The sequence below is a fragment of the Limulus polyphemus genome, unplaced genomic scaffold (assembly GCF_000517525.1).
Source record: "Limulus polyphemus unplaced genomic scaffold, Limulus_polyphemus-2.1.2 Scaffold3875, whole genome shotgun sequence".
Lineage (NCBI taxonomy): Eukaryota > Metazoa > Arthropoda > Merostomata > Xiphosura > Limulidae > Limulus > Limulus polyphemus.
This window is the reverse complement of record NW_013669485.1, coordinates 43,075-58,583: the sequence shown is the minus strand read 5'-3', so window position 1 is coordinate 58,583 and position 15,509 is coordinate 43,075. Positions and strand designations below refer to the sequence as shown.

The 15,509-nt window shown below is 33.7% G+C and overlaps 1 protein-coding gene across 3 annotated transcripts in view; it reads right to left on the bottom strand.

Annotated features, from left to right (window-relative positions):
- LOC106470204 overlaps positions 1–15,509 on the bottom strand; it is a 67,462-nt gene that overhangs the window by 10,937 nt on the left and 41,016 nt on the right. For 2 of the 3 annotated variants that reach the window (XR_002613004.1, XM_013930743.2), the window contains exon 4: positions 5,765–5,910. Coding sequence is in view for 2 of the 3 variants with exons in the window: in XM_013930743.2 (XP_013786197.2) it covers positions 5,765–5,910 (146 nt within the window). In the remaining variant the exon portion in view is untranslated. Of the gene's footprint in view, positions 1–1,165; positions 1,699–5,764; positions 5,911–15,509 lie in introns of those variants that run through there. The other variant, XM_022398809.1, reaches the window with a different exon arrangement.

The following is a 15,509-nucleotide window of genomic DNA, read 5'->3' as shown; positions in this document are numbered from 1 at the left end:
ATATATATATATATATATATATATAGACAGATAGATAGATTTGTGTGTGTGTACACTGGTTTTGTGATGTGCCTACCTGAGAACAGTTACATTCATAGGTTACTTAATTCTTTTCTAAACAGATGCTTTATCTTAGTTAACCCTATGTGCATGGGGAAGATCCATTAGACAGGATGCATACTGGAGAAGTAATGTTTACTATAATTCTGAATTTACTTAGTGTATCTCCATGATATTTGGTAAGCTTGTTGTAAACATTATAAGTATACTGTACTCAAAAAATAAAAACAGAATTTTTATTAAAGTACTTCTACTAAAGAAATTAAAACTTATAGAATTGTAAAATTGAATTTATTAACTACATTTTAATGTCAAGTTTATCAACAAACATTGATAACAAAGTAATTAAATTAAATTTTGACTAACTGTAAAAGGCCATAACATGCACTCTGACCTCCCTTATACACAGGGTTAATGGAGTAACCAGAACATATGCTACTTATTTATCTTTAAATCAGAAATACCATAACTGCACATGTTCCATAATGTAAAAACTTAAATGTAAATATTTTAAGTTCACACTTGGCCCAAAAATAAAAAAAGAAAGAAATAACCAGGAAGAAGCTGACTACTAAATTATGACTGTTTCATACATTAAAAACAAAAGGAATGATAATATCCATCATAATGTAAAAAAAGTAAAAAAAAAAAAGTTTGCCATATCAGAATATGTACTTTGAATGTTTAATGTGTTTACAAGGAGCTGTCACAAAATATGATTTTTGTAAGTTCCAAGGTAATTCCTAATACCAACTATTTTATAAAGTAACAGAATGGAAACAAAAAATTCTACAATGACAAAAAACTGATCTTCTTGACTATAGAAAATAGCATCGTACAACACAATGGAGAAATATCATAAAATATAAAAACCACAATACATAACGATAAAATCATATAGTAACTTGTCCTTAGGAAAAAATTCAATAAATTGAACTGGAAGATGAAATAGACAGGTTCAAATATACTAAAGATTGTTTATTCTCTTAAATAATTAACTGAAACCACATACTAAAATAGCAAACCATATTTAAAATGTCAAAATAAACAAACATGTAAGAACAAACCCAATTAAAATTGAATATAAAGTATACTGTCACAATAATTGTAAAGAAGTAAAAATAAGACACACAGACATACTAATTGCTGAAATGTCAAGAGAAAATGAGACTGTAAAAATAGGGATAAGTGGAGATCAAGTAAGATAGTACAAAATAACAGCTGATGAAAAGAACAATATACGTTTTGAGTAATGGCAGCTCTCATACAAATGCTCACAGAAATACACAGTACATAAATGGTAGAGATGTATACCATGCACCCTTTTATATTCCTATATCATGTAGAATTTGTCAAACTATTTCATTTCTTCAGGAGTATGTACAGTTTTCACATAACATGATCAAAAAAGTCTTTCAGTTCATTTCATACTAGCTCCTTTGTACCCAGCCATCCCTTGGAGGTGACATCTTGTCTGCCCACGGGAAGGGGATGTAGCTATAAAGCCGAAACTATGAAGTTTGACAGCAATCTTCCAATGGTAGGTCAGATGATATTTCGAGATTATGTTTGAGTGGAGAGGATCACTCATGTGAGTAGTGCTAGATGCTCTTGGTAGGTCTGCTGTTACCAGTACAACTAAATAATATAAGATTGTCAGTATAGAACATCATCTTGGAAGTAAGTCTTGATGAAGTACAGCCTATTTGATCAACATCCTACTTCAGCAAAACGCAACTGTCTATCACACAAAAGTGCTGTACACATGTTGTGGCTTTGTATTGTTTACATAAAGATTGCTTCATTGTGAATTTAAATTACATGATGAGGAACCCACTTTTTAGAAATAAAAGTTTAGAGATGGCTTGAATGGGTAATGAAGAAAACTTTACTATAAATGTACAATGTTTTGACAAGATTATGTCAACATCAGGAACAAGTAGTTTACATAAACCTAGGAATATGTATACAACATGAACAAAAACGTTGCATGACTGGAAATTGTTTAACAGCTTAGTAAAGGTATTTTGATACTCCAGGGTGTTGGTTTAGAATGGGGCTGATTTGTTCAATTAAGATAACTTCCCTTATTTTGCATTTGTTGATGTTTGGTTTGTTTAAAATTACAGTGTTTTGTATAGATACACTGTGGGTTTTTGAGTTGCAATGATGGTAAACATGGAAGTTTTTTTATTATGTTTGGTGAACCTGGTTTTCAATTTTCTTCTGGTTTCTCCAATGTAGAATTCTGGTCAGTTATTGCACAATATTTTATAAATGCATTGCTATTGTGTGATTATATATAATTTTTATTTGGTAATTATCTTAATTTAGGGCCGGGTTTTTGAGTGAATTTGAAGCGAAGCATTTGCAGCATTTTGAGGCATTTTATGCTATATTCAAATCCTTCAAGAAATGAGAAATATAATTTCATAAAATTCCATGTATGATATACATACATGCAAAATGAAGAAAAGTTGGGCACATTTAATGAATGCATAAGAGGAGTTGCACAACGATGCTTGACCCAGAAAGGAAATGTATATGTCAAATATAAACTCAGATGCATTCCAAGTAGTACTGAGAATCAACTGTTTACACTTTCTATAGACTGACACCACAGCAGCAGCTAGAAAGGTAGGAGAAAGTTTATATTAATATCCTTAGAGACTAGACAAAACTTCCATAAAAGGAATCAACAAGGAAATCAGAGATTCTGGGCAGAACTCTGATCTGAAAAGGATGAGGAGAAATAAAGCAAACAGGCTACCAATTTACCATCTTTGATCATAACCAATTGTTGAAGTAGTTTTAGTTCCAAGAATTACGATTTAGTGACAGGTCTATTTGCGAGTTAGTTGTGTACACTATTTGCAGAATCATAAGAATACTAAAGAAATCCATAGAAAAACTCATGTTTTGGGGATAAATGTCAGTCTCCTGACTCGTAATAAGAAGCCATTGGTGCTGCAGCCAATTCATCAACTGAAATCTTTACAGTCTCCTGGCTCATATGAAGAAGCCAAACAACCTGCTGCTGGTTGAATAAAACTGATGCTGCCTGATCCAACTATGTCCAAGCTCACAACAATGTTGAAGATGTCTAACATTTCACGCTCAAACTCTGTGTAATTAACTATTACTATCTCTCTCAGAGTCGAATATATAGTTAGAAATTGAATATACAGTGTTTAATACTAAAGAATTAATAAAAGTTATGTCTGAGCAGTTTTCAATAAATGTGTTAATTGATAACTTATTGATAGCGGTAAGTTATTTAATGGATATTATAAAAAGTTTAAATGAAGTACAGTTACCTGCTCAGATTGAAGAATTTAATATCTTTAACAGTGAAACATTTCAAGATACCTTCGGTTAATTCAATGTAGCCGAGTATCTTAATATATTGCATTAAAATGTTATTTGTGTTTTGAATCTCAGTCTCCAAGTTAAATCTTTATTTTAACTGTAAACTTCCTCGAGTTAGTGACTTGTGTACTTTAATCATGATTGTAAACCTGGGTTTTAAATAAATCTATTGTTAAGTGGATTAAGTCGAACTTCAAATGACTACATGACCACATGATGGTCCACATTTATACAGAAGTCAACAGGAGTTTTAGGTTTAATGTCAAGGTTTCTCCAAGTGTTGATTATTTTTGAACTGATTTCATGGGTGAAAGGTAAACTTCAGGGTACCATTATGTTGTTGATTGGTGTATTAGGGTTAATTTTGTTTGTGAGTTGAGTTTTGAGGTTTCGTCTTGGTGGTTGTGTGGAAATTTGTTAGTGTGAATTGAAGGACTGCTTTATAAATCTATGTAGTCAGTTGAGCAAAGTCTTGAAGCTGTGTTTATATGTTTTTTTAGTATATTGATTTTTTGTTTGGATTCACGGGCAGTTTGTTTGTTTGAATTTCGCGCAAAGCTATATGAGGGCTATCCACGTTAGCCGTCCCTAATTTAGCAGTGAAAGACTAGAGGGAAGGCAGCTAATCATCACCACCTTCCACCAACTCTTGGGCTACTCTTTTACCAACGAATAGTGGGATTGACCAGCACATTATAACACCTTCGTGGCTGAAAGAGTGAGCATGTTTGGTGGGATGGGGATTCAAACCTGCAACCCTCAGACTGTGAGTCAAGCTACCTAACCTCTGGCTATGCCACCACCATTCATGGGCATAATTCCAAACATAATAAAAAAACCTTCCATGTTTACCATCATTGCAACTCAAAAACACAATGTAAGTTCAAACAAAAAACTAAACATCAATAAGTGCAAAATAAAGGAACCCATCTTAAATGAAAAAACAGCCCTACTCTAAACTCACACCCCAGGTTACCAAGATACCTTTTCTAAGCTGTTAAGCAATATTTGGTCATGTGACTTCTTTGTTCCATACTGTACATATATTCGTGTGTATATTTAGACTACTTGTACCTAATGATGACATAATCTTGTTGAAACATTATATATTTCTAATAAAGCTTTCTCCATTACTCATTCAAGCTGTCTCCAAACTTTTATTGCTTCATTGTGTATTACACATCCTATCCAATCCAGTTATTTCTTAGCACAGAACAAATAAAAAGAGAAGTACACTATAGAATATCTTAGTATAGCAAGAAAAATAAAATCATATGGTGATAGGGGTTAAGCAGTGTATCATATATTGTAAAGTCATAGGGTTAAGCAGTGTATCCTATATCGTAAAGTGATAGGGGTTAAGCAGTGTATCCTGTATTGTAAAGTGATAGGGGTTAAGCAGTGTATCCTATATTGTAAAGTGATAGGGTTAAGCAGTGTATCATATATCGTAAAGTGATAGGGGTTAAGCAGTGTATCATATATTGTAAAGTCATAGGGGTTAAGCAGTGTATCATATATTGTAAAGTCATAGGGTTAAGCAGTGTATCCTATATTGTAAAGTGATAGGGGTTAAGCAGTGTATCATATATTGTAAAGTCATAGGGTTAAGCAGTGTATCCTATATCGTAAAGTGATAGGGGTTAAGCAGTGTATCCTATATTGTAAAGTGATAGGGGTTAAGCAGTGTATCCTATATTGTAAAGTGATAGGGTTAAGCAGTGTATCCTATATTGTAAAGTGATAGGGGTTAAGCAGTGTATCCTATATTGTAAAGTGATAGGGTTAAGCAGTGTATCCTATATTGTAAAGTGATAGGGGTTAAGCAGTGTATCCTATATTGTAAAGTCAAAGGGTTAAGCAGTGTATCCTATATTGTAAATGTTTTTATTAAAAAACATTACTTATTTATTATTTATTTTATATACTGTAGTCAAAATTATGCTTAAAAACTAGGCTTTACAAAGTGAAATAATTTTTGTTTGAAAAGAAAACAGTTTTGTTTGTATTATTAAATAGCCTTTACAAGATACATGTAATGCACTTGCTCAGTTTCATTATAACGTTAAACATTTCTTTCCATTCAAGCTTGTAATTTTGAGTACAACAACACAATGTCGAAAAAAAATCTTGGTTATACATTTTTTTTGTAAACAAATTCATTTGTTTATGAGACCATTAATATCAGCTTGGGCATAATGCTATGATATGTAAAAATAACCATGTTTATCAATAATTATGTAAAACTTATCCAAAAAATATTGAATAGTTATGATATTTCTAGTTTACGTATTTCAATACTAGGTATCATACTACAGTCTAATTTCCAACCTACCATATGATGTGCTTAGTGTCCTTGAGATAACCTAGTTGTAGTAAGCTCATAGCTATAAAGATCCTGCAGCGACATATTAAAAGAGGTTCTCCCAATCGTAGTGCTACTTTCAACTGCTGCATGGAAATTCTTCCAGCTTCAATAGCCTAGAAAAAGTTTATAAAGAATATTCAATCAGAATGAAATATTCCTTGTAGGAACTGTTTGCAACACCTTGTACGGTACTCATCTTTAGACCTCTCAGAATTTACCAGTTTCAGATAGGTAACAGAATACTAAAGCATGTGACTGTTTTCTTTATTGTATACCTTCAAATAAAGATGGCACTCAAGGAGCTATTTAACTATAAACATGGCAGTAATAAGACATAAAAAGCATGAATATAAATGTTATGCATAAGTAACAAACAAATATAAAATAAACTTCAACATGTTAAAGTTTTATTGTCTTACTTTCATCCACTTTTAAGGGCTGTCATTAAGTTAACTAAGATGGTATTGAAAGATCAGTAAATTTTGGAATGTGGAGAAAACCTGTTTTTTGATTGTTTGTCACTTATGAATGGACTTACCTACTGTCTGGTCAAAATAAAAAATCCAGATAAATTTAAAAACTTGTTCACTATAAATATATATATATATATACATAATTCAATTTTCAAATATAAAAATTAATCTTACACATACATAATTCTTGAATATAATAAAATAAATAAAAAATTTAAATTCCATCACATGTATACCATTTATTTTTACTAAAAGTCATGCTACTGAGATTGCATGTACCTTGAAGAATAACTGAATTTTTTTTAAGTAACAGTTTTACAGTAGCATATGAACTTATGACTCTGTTAATTGTGTTTTGATTATATTGGACAAGTATAATTTTTTGTAAATGATAGTGATTTTTGAGTAGAAGTTATAATTTTCTGATACTGAACACGTATTTCCAATAGATATTTCCCTCAGCTCACAAGATTAACTATTCTCGTTCACTGTTGCCCTCTATATGCAAACTTTTTATTACACATGCCACAAGCCTTCTGCACCCCCCTTTATTGGAATCAAATGGTTCCAACGTGTCTCTCATGCAAACCATCATGCTTCACTTCTTCAACAACAGCAGAATAGTACACTAATGTGATGCATGTGACTCCCTCTATACGCCTCTACCAAACTAGCACTTCAAAGTTTGACACATGAAGTAAGCACCAGAAGTGAGTGTGGAGGAAGGATGGGTAGAACCTATCGAAAATACATGTTCGGTATAGGAAAATAATAACTTCCGATACGGTACTTCCCTCCGCTCACAAGATTAGCCAGAATCCCACATTGATTAGGAGGAGGGACTGGTAAGAGGGAAGAAAAGACATACCCCCCTAAAAGTGTCTGAATGATACCACTGTAGATGAGAGAGATTTAGATCCAACGAGGAGAACTGCACCACTTCTGATCCAGGTATACTCTTCACTCATATGTGGAATATGTAAGAAATCATGGCAGAAATTGAGAGGAGCACATCCAAGTGGGAGAGAATGTGAAAGGAAAGTAATCCTAACTAGAGAAAGATCTAGTAACTCAATCCCATAATAAGAAAAGTGGGTAAACAAGGATGCATCCCATGGTGTAGAGTGGCTAGGGCATAGAAGATTGACTTGGTAAGTCAACTACATCCAAAACCTCCTCGCAGGGTACCAACATTTGTGTGAGGGTAGGATGAAAATCATACTGTCTTCACCTCAAACCCAAGAACTGGGGAATTGAGAACCACTCCGATCCCTGGTTGTTACACAAGATTAGCTCTGACCTATGAATCCGGGAATTTGACATCCGTTATCAAAAGGAAGTCTATCGCATGAAATCAATTCCCGTGACCAGGTGAAACAGGTCGGGACCTTCCAAAGGGCAAAAACATCCATGAAATAAAAGAGAACAAGGGAGAGCCAAGGATGAAACCAAAATAATCCCACGTATCGCTGCTGTGACCCACAGCACATAAGAAGGAAGTCGAGAGAAGAAGATATACAACCCTAAACCTGTGCGATGATGACTTATGTTGATTGGTTCACTTGAAATCCAAAACCAGCCCGCAGGGTACTGACATTGAGCTACCAACTAAAGGGGTGAACTGCATTTTGATGTCTCACTCCTTGTATGGTTAATCACAAACCGGAGGATATTACATCATCTACACCGGCAGAACACCACCACCCTACTCTGGACTGAATGGTTATAGTCATCTTATGTGAAACCCATCCAACAGGGTGCCTCCATGGTTGACCACCCCAGTGGCTTGGCACTGGCAAGTGGTAAGGACTCCCATACTCCACTAGAAGAGAGGGGGCTGAGAATGCATTGGAGAGCCATGGAGGAACATCGACACCTGAGAAATTGCAACGGGTGACCACAAAACCCTATTATGAAAAGCAGACCATACCGATTTATTCAATCAAGGCATGGCAGAGATGGGCATCTATCCTCTTCTGTTTTACCCATAAAGTCCATTGATGGTACGTTCTGGCACACACCAATTTATGAAGCAAATATTGCAAGGTTATTCCCCTACAAGCAGTCTTGTAAAACATCCTATCTACAAGGTGAGTATGAGAAGCCATGGAAAAGAAAGCACTGGCCAACATGGCGTACAGTGCAGATTTAGAATTAAATAATACCTGGTCAAACACTGCACGCCACGAAGTGGGATCCAAATAGTGAATAATGAAGCAAGGGCCCCCTGAAAGGAAAGAAATAATGAATAGAAACTTACCCAGTTAAAGTCACACCGAAGTATAAAAAATTGGCATAGGTGTTAGACAAAAACCAGACGAGGAATAAACTGCAATACAGTGTAGATAAGGGGAGACAAACATAAGGGAGGAAAATGTACAAGAAACATCATGGGAAACAAATCTGACTTCCGAAGTACACAGGCATAGAGGAGAAGGAATTATGTTTGAAGAGAGGGTCAAACATGGAACACGAGGAAAGTGATGCAAACGAAGGTAAAGTGATGGAATAAAAGATCACATTAATATCCCAGGTTGGAATGATAGGCTGTTAAGGAGGACAACTAATCCAGAAGGAATGTATGAACATAATAAGAATAGGTGAGGTAAAAACTCCATGGTATCAGGAAGAAAAACAAAGCTACCTGATAACCCAAGATTGGGAGGACCAGAAGACCCATGGTCAAAAATCAGAGGAGAAACTCTGCCACCAGAGACACAGAGGTTCGATCTGTGGGAAATCCCTGACTCTTAGATTAACTGCAGAGCAATTTCCATTTATGCCAATAAATGCCCATTGAAGAAGAGCAAATGGAACAAGCTAAAAGAAAGCTGTCTCCAGGCATAAATTCTATCTTCCTGGCAAGGACTGAATAACAGCCAAGCATGAAGATGAACAGTGTGAAAGTCCAGATGGAATACCAGTGAACAAAGTGGATGAAGAAGGGCAGGAGACAAAGGAAGAGGCAGTGGAGATAAAAGTTGTAGCTGGAGAAGTCACAGAAACTACGGTTGAGCTGGCCACTAGGGAGCAATAAGAAAGACCTAACACAGAACAGTAAAGATGAGGGAAATCACCCATGGAAGTAAGAAGATAGGAGATGAACATACAGTAACCTGTGGGATCAATCCCGGCCGAAGGCATCAACAGCCCTAGCTAGAGGAGGAGGTACCGGATACCATATAGAGGTAATGGGCAGTTAAGAGATGAAGTAAAGGGATCTATGTGGGGAAAATAACACAAAAAACAAAGCTTCCGGGAAACAAGAGAATCGAAAGACCACTCCAATGGATAGAATGTGTTGGGACGAGAAAAACAAACTGAAATCTGATCAAGAGCACACAGAACATGGCATGCAAGGATATAAATATTGTGCATGGGGGCCCAAAAGAGCAGAACTAATGAGTAAAAAAGAGAGGAAGAATGAACAGGTGCCACTCACAGGAGCAATGCCCCAAAAAAATGGACAAGAGAAGAAAAGGAACAAACCATAAAACCCTATTAATAATGGAAAGGAATACAAACAGCAGTGTCACACCCGATACTAACCCAAAAGCAAAGATGCCATGTGAGAAGGGAATTAACTGAAGATGGCAAAAACCCCAACACAGAGGGAAGAAACAGGAGGTATCCCTCTTCAAACCGGAAATGTAAACAAAACATTGAATAAAGAGAAACATGAAACATTAAAGGTATGAGCAATGATAGGGGAAAAAAAAAGAATAACAAATGCCGGAAGAAATCTGGCTGAAGTTAAACTAAGGTAAAAATTGAAAGCCTGTAGAAAGTAAGGCTTGTAAGTACCCAAACCTACAAGAGACAAAAGAAACAGCACAGAAAACATGAAGATAATATCCTGCAAAACGTATCTGAAAATGTGTAAAGTAGGTTATAGCAGACACTGCTATAGAAGTTTGGAAGGCATTCCCTAATAAGTTCTAACTTATTAATAAGAACTAACAATTTTACGATGTTGGTAAATGGATTCAGCAATAATATGGGGAAGGTGAGCAATAGTTCGAAGTAGAAACGGCAGACCCCAGGTCCCAGGGGCCAACACATGAATTTAAATTACTGGTACAAAGGATAAATTATAAACGAAATGAAATTAATGGTAAGAAGTATAAAGTAGAGATTAAACTAAAGTAACTGTGAAAAGTATAAATTATAAAGAAAAACAAAATGAAATAGTCAACATAGTGAAAAACGGGAGAAAATTGGTGTAGGGAATGCATCCTTTAAGATGTTGAGTTGAAGAAAAATCTGAAATCATGGTAGATATGAACCTGTCCATAAAACTATGGGAAACCAATAAATTAATTAGTGGTAAGAAGGATAAATTATAAACTAAATGAAATTAATAGTACGAAGAATAAAAGTATAAAATAAATGAAATTAATGGTAATAATTATAAAGTAATGATTAAACGAAAATAATTGGAAAGGATAAACCGTAAAGAAAAACAAAATGAATTAGTCAACATATTACAATGGGAAGAAAATGGTGTTGGGAATGAATCCCATATGAAGTGGTGGTGAAGAAAAACTGTAACCTAAGTAGATATTAACCTTTCAATAAAACCACTGATAAACAATACAGTAATGAAGCCAAATTCAACAACATAGTGAACAGAAATAACAAGGAAATCTAAACTAGAACTACAGTGAAACTGAAAAGAATAAAACTAGTTAAGCATAATTGAACAGTATACAACAACTGATAACCTAAGAATGAAAAGAAAAATGAAACTGAACAATAAATAGGGAGAAGGCTGTGTGGGCCCCCGATTCAAGGGTTCCACCCAAACCAAGTGAAAAAAAAGATTATTAATGAAATAAAACAGAAATGATAATATAAAAGTAAAAAAATAACATATTTAAATTAATGAAGGACATACCATGTAAAGCCTAATCGAATGGTGTAGAAGAAAAGCAACGAGGACTAATTATGAATCTTAATATAACTTAATATTAACTAATCTAAATAAGCATATGTTATGGAATTAAAATAATTACAGATAATAATATTAACAATAAAATTGTTAAACGTCTTATCTTTCCAAAATCGGTGGACCATATGGCAAATGGTGAAACATGAAACGAGGTCTGAAAAAAAAGTTTGAACATTAGATGATCAAACTCTTGATGAAATAAGGCAGAAACTGTCTGTGGAGTAACATGAATGAAAGCCATTATAAACATGTGAAAAGAACATAGAATATCTGTATTGGAAACAGATACTACATAAAGGAAATAAAGAACCACACACTTAAGATCCAGTGGTGGAAAAAGGCTATCAAAATCTTCATCTGCCCAAACAAGGTCAACTTCTACAGGAGGAATTGTGGACAAGAACCATTTTAACATTCAATCTCCTGGAGGATAAACACTGATAAAAAAACTCATTGGGTTGCCTGCAACTGTAGTCTGTGAGATAGTGCTAGTTGTAGGTATGACTCCTGAAGTAGTAACTTTAGCTTCGGAATGCAACTGGAACAAATGAAGACAAATTTCAAACTCCAGAGAATCTGGAAGTTATAATAAAAGAAGACCACTTCTTGTGTATATTAAATACGAATGTGAAACAGTAACGAATGATGAAAAAAAAATATCCGAGTACAAGTGCTGGCAAACGAGAAGTGATAGCTCGGTAGAGGTACATAGAGGGAGTCACACGCATCATATGAGTGTACTATTCTCTTATTGGTGAAGAAGTAACGCATAATGATTTGCATGAGAGACATGTTGGAATCATTTGATTCTAATAGGGGGGTACAGAAGGCTTGTGGCACGCGTAATAAAAAAGTTTGCATATAGAGGGCATATAGAAGTACTGTATCAAAATACAAAATTGAGCTTAAAACACTGGTAAGTTTTTGAATGAGTTTTGATTTAGACAATAACAATGAATGTTTGAGTAAATAGAGTTTTAATTTGATATATCTATTCTGGTTAGTCAGTTGGCCACAATCATCAAAATAGTTGTTCTAGATATTGATAGAAAATTGGTTTACACAAAACAAGATTGATTTATATATTTATGAGATAGCTACTTCACAACTATGATTGTTCTACAGAATATCAGATGTTTATTATATTGAGATTCACAGCCAATAAACAACCACACTTATGCACATAATTATTACATCAGGGAGCAAAATAACTGGATAGTTTTATTACAATACTAATTCAAGTAACTTTATGTCATTATTTAAGAACCAGAACAGTATTCCAAGACACAGTATTTTCAGAAGGAATTAAGATTATAACTTAATTTTCAAGTGGGGAGTTCAAATTAGATTTTTTTTTTATTGATAATAGATAAGGGCAAGTGCAATTACACTAACTTACTATGATTAATACACACTTCAATCATTCTACAAAGTCAAACATACTACTGTGGACAACACATGCTACATATGTAAATGTTGTAGATATCTCTTTCAGAATCACTCCCAAGTGTGAGTGAGGTCCTTCAAGACATTCATGAAGTAACTATTAAAATTCTAAAACAATAATAGTACAAACATATATAACTTGTTTCTGTTTCAAAATCTTCATAATGAGTGATGAAATTTCCAGAAAGTAAAAAGGAGCCCTGATTAAAAATCTGAAGCACAAAAAGCCATGATTAAGATATTCAAAAGCCAAATATGGCAGCATTTTCTATTAAGCCATGAAAAGAGGAAACATGTACATGTCAGCAACTATGAACTAGAAGTACAAATGGATGTAATTAAAGAATGGAAGTACAACTTTATAGAGGTAATTATTTTTGTTTTTCTATTGTATTTTAAATATCTCATCAGGTATAACAAAACCAATTAAGCAGTCTTTTATAATGTACCTACATTGTAAAAGATAAAAACAGAGGAAAACAAAACAGAAAATCCTGTAGTCCTACTTCAGTTATAGAAGCAATATTGTACACTGAATAAAAAGAAGCTAACTGAACACAACCTGAAGCTGTTACACATGTATGGAGCTTAAAAAACTGTCTGGCAAAGGGTTGTAGGAAAAAAATAAATGTTCATATCTAAGTCATATATGATGCAGTCATGATACATGTATATGTAATAATACAATTACTATATGGACTTATCTGACAAGTTTCTAAAACAGCTCAGGTTCCAAATTTTATAGGGTTGATGTTGAACTTTCAAAATAGCAAGTAATATTTCTTCAGTTTTACTATACTAATGTTGTTTTTTTGTGAATAAACTATCATAATAACATGACTGGAATGCAGTATTTTAAGGAAGATTAGTCATCATCATCATCATACAATCACCTATGCTAATGTACATACATGTAAAATGGAAGTGAGTACACTTTTTACGTTTGTTTCATCCTCTTTATTACACTGTGATCCTGGTAGCTTACATGTACAATGTTCTTGCATGGAGTTTAATATTACATGTATTTCAAGTTGGAAAAATATGCAGCTTTTGGAATAAAAATATAATGTTCAACACATGTATATTTATAACTTATTCTTTCAAACTGTTTATAAACAGACAACAATCATTTTAATTATCTTTCAGTTTTTTATATATTAAATATTTTGTGTTCTTGTAGCTTATAAGTAACAAGTCTTAGAACCACAATCCAATAACTACACACACAAAAAAACACTCAATTAATTGTCATTTTGCAAACCAATGGAGAAATATTAGTGCAAGAATATATATATATAGTCACATTCAGTGAGTTAAACTAGTAATGTTACTGCTTTTCATTATTATTATTATTATTTTTATAAAGCATCGCTAGGCATATACAGGACAATAAACTAATACGATATATTTAGTGTAGTGTGAATATACTCATAGATACTTTAACATATCACAGATTAAACCTACAGTGAATACTTGTATTAAAGGTACATCAACAGTCAACACTCAATTGTGTGAAAACTAATCACTCACCACATTTTGTGTCTAGTTTTGCTACGGTTTTGTCTAATAAGGAAACTTGAAGTACTTTCACTGCACTTGCTTTGTGACACTACTATTCTGTCAGTCAACAGTGAATAATAACTGAACATTCGAAATCATTTCTAATGAGTAAGCCTAAGGCGATATTAATTATTTAGCAGCTTCCAGAACTGTTTATGTTGTTGTGCTTTTATGTATAAAAGAGATCTCATCAGTATTGTGGTTGTAATGTTTAGGTTATGAATTTTGGTTTTTAACACAAATTATACATTAAGAATGGGTAAAATAAATGTACAGATTTAACTCAAAAATACAGTCCTGAAGAAGAAAGATCCACCTTTCAAAAGTGCTTGGGTTATAAGGTATCGTATTTTTGAGTTAAATCAATTTATTGAACCTATGTGTTTTTCCTAACATGATGAATAAATGTATAAATATCATATAAAATACATCTTTATTCAGAAATATTCAAGTATTCTTTTTAATATTTTCATGCAGTTTATCTGCATGAAGTTAAAATATTCTCATTAACTAGATGTCAAAAAGGTTATAAACACATGCTAATCCTTTTGATTAGGTCAAGGTTACAAATGCATCAACAGAGGAATGTTCGTTGACTTTATGACAACAAAGTAGCAAGATCATGCTTGGTAGTTAGTAGCAAAATCATGTTTAGTAGTTGGTAGCAAAATCATGTTTGGTAGTTGGTAACAAGATCATGTTTGGTAGTTGGTAACAAGATCATGTTTGGTAGTTGGTAGCAAAATCATGCTTGGTAGTTGGTAGCAAAATCATGCTTGGTAGTTAGTAGCAATATCATGTTTGGTAGTTGGTAGCAATATCATGTTTGGTAGTTGGTAGCAAAAACATGCTTGGTAGTTGGTAGCAAGATCATGTTTGGTAGTTGGTAGCAAAATCATGTTTGGTACTTGGTAACAAGATCATCCTTGGTAGTTGGTAGCAAAAACATGTTTGGTAGTTGGTAGCAATATCATGTTTGGTAGTTGGTAGCAAGATCATGTTTGGTAGTTGGTAGCAATATCATGTTTGGTAGTTGGTAGCAATATCATGTTTGGTAGTTGGTAGCAAAAACATGTTTGGTAGTTGGTAGCAAGATCATGTTTGGTAGTTGGTAGCAAGATCATGTTTGGTAGTTGGTAGCAAAATCATGCTTGGTAGTTAGTAGCAAAATCATGTTTGGTAGTTGGTAGCAATATCATGCTTGGTAGTTGGTAGCAATATCATGCTTGGTAGTTGGTAGCAATATCATGCTTGGTAGTTGGTAGCAATATCATGCTTGGTA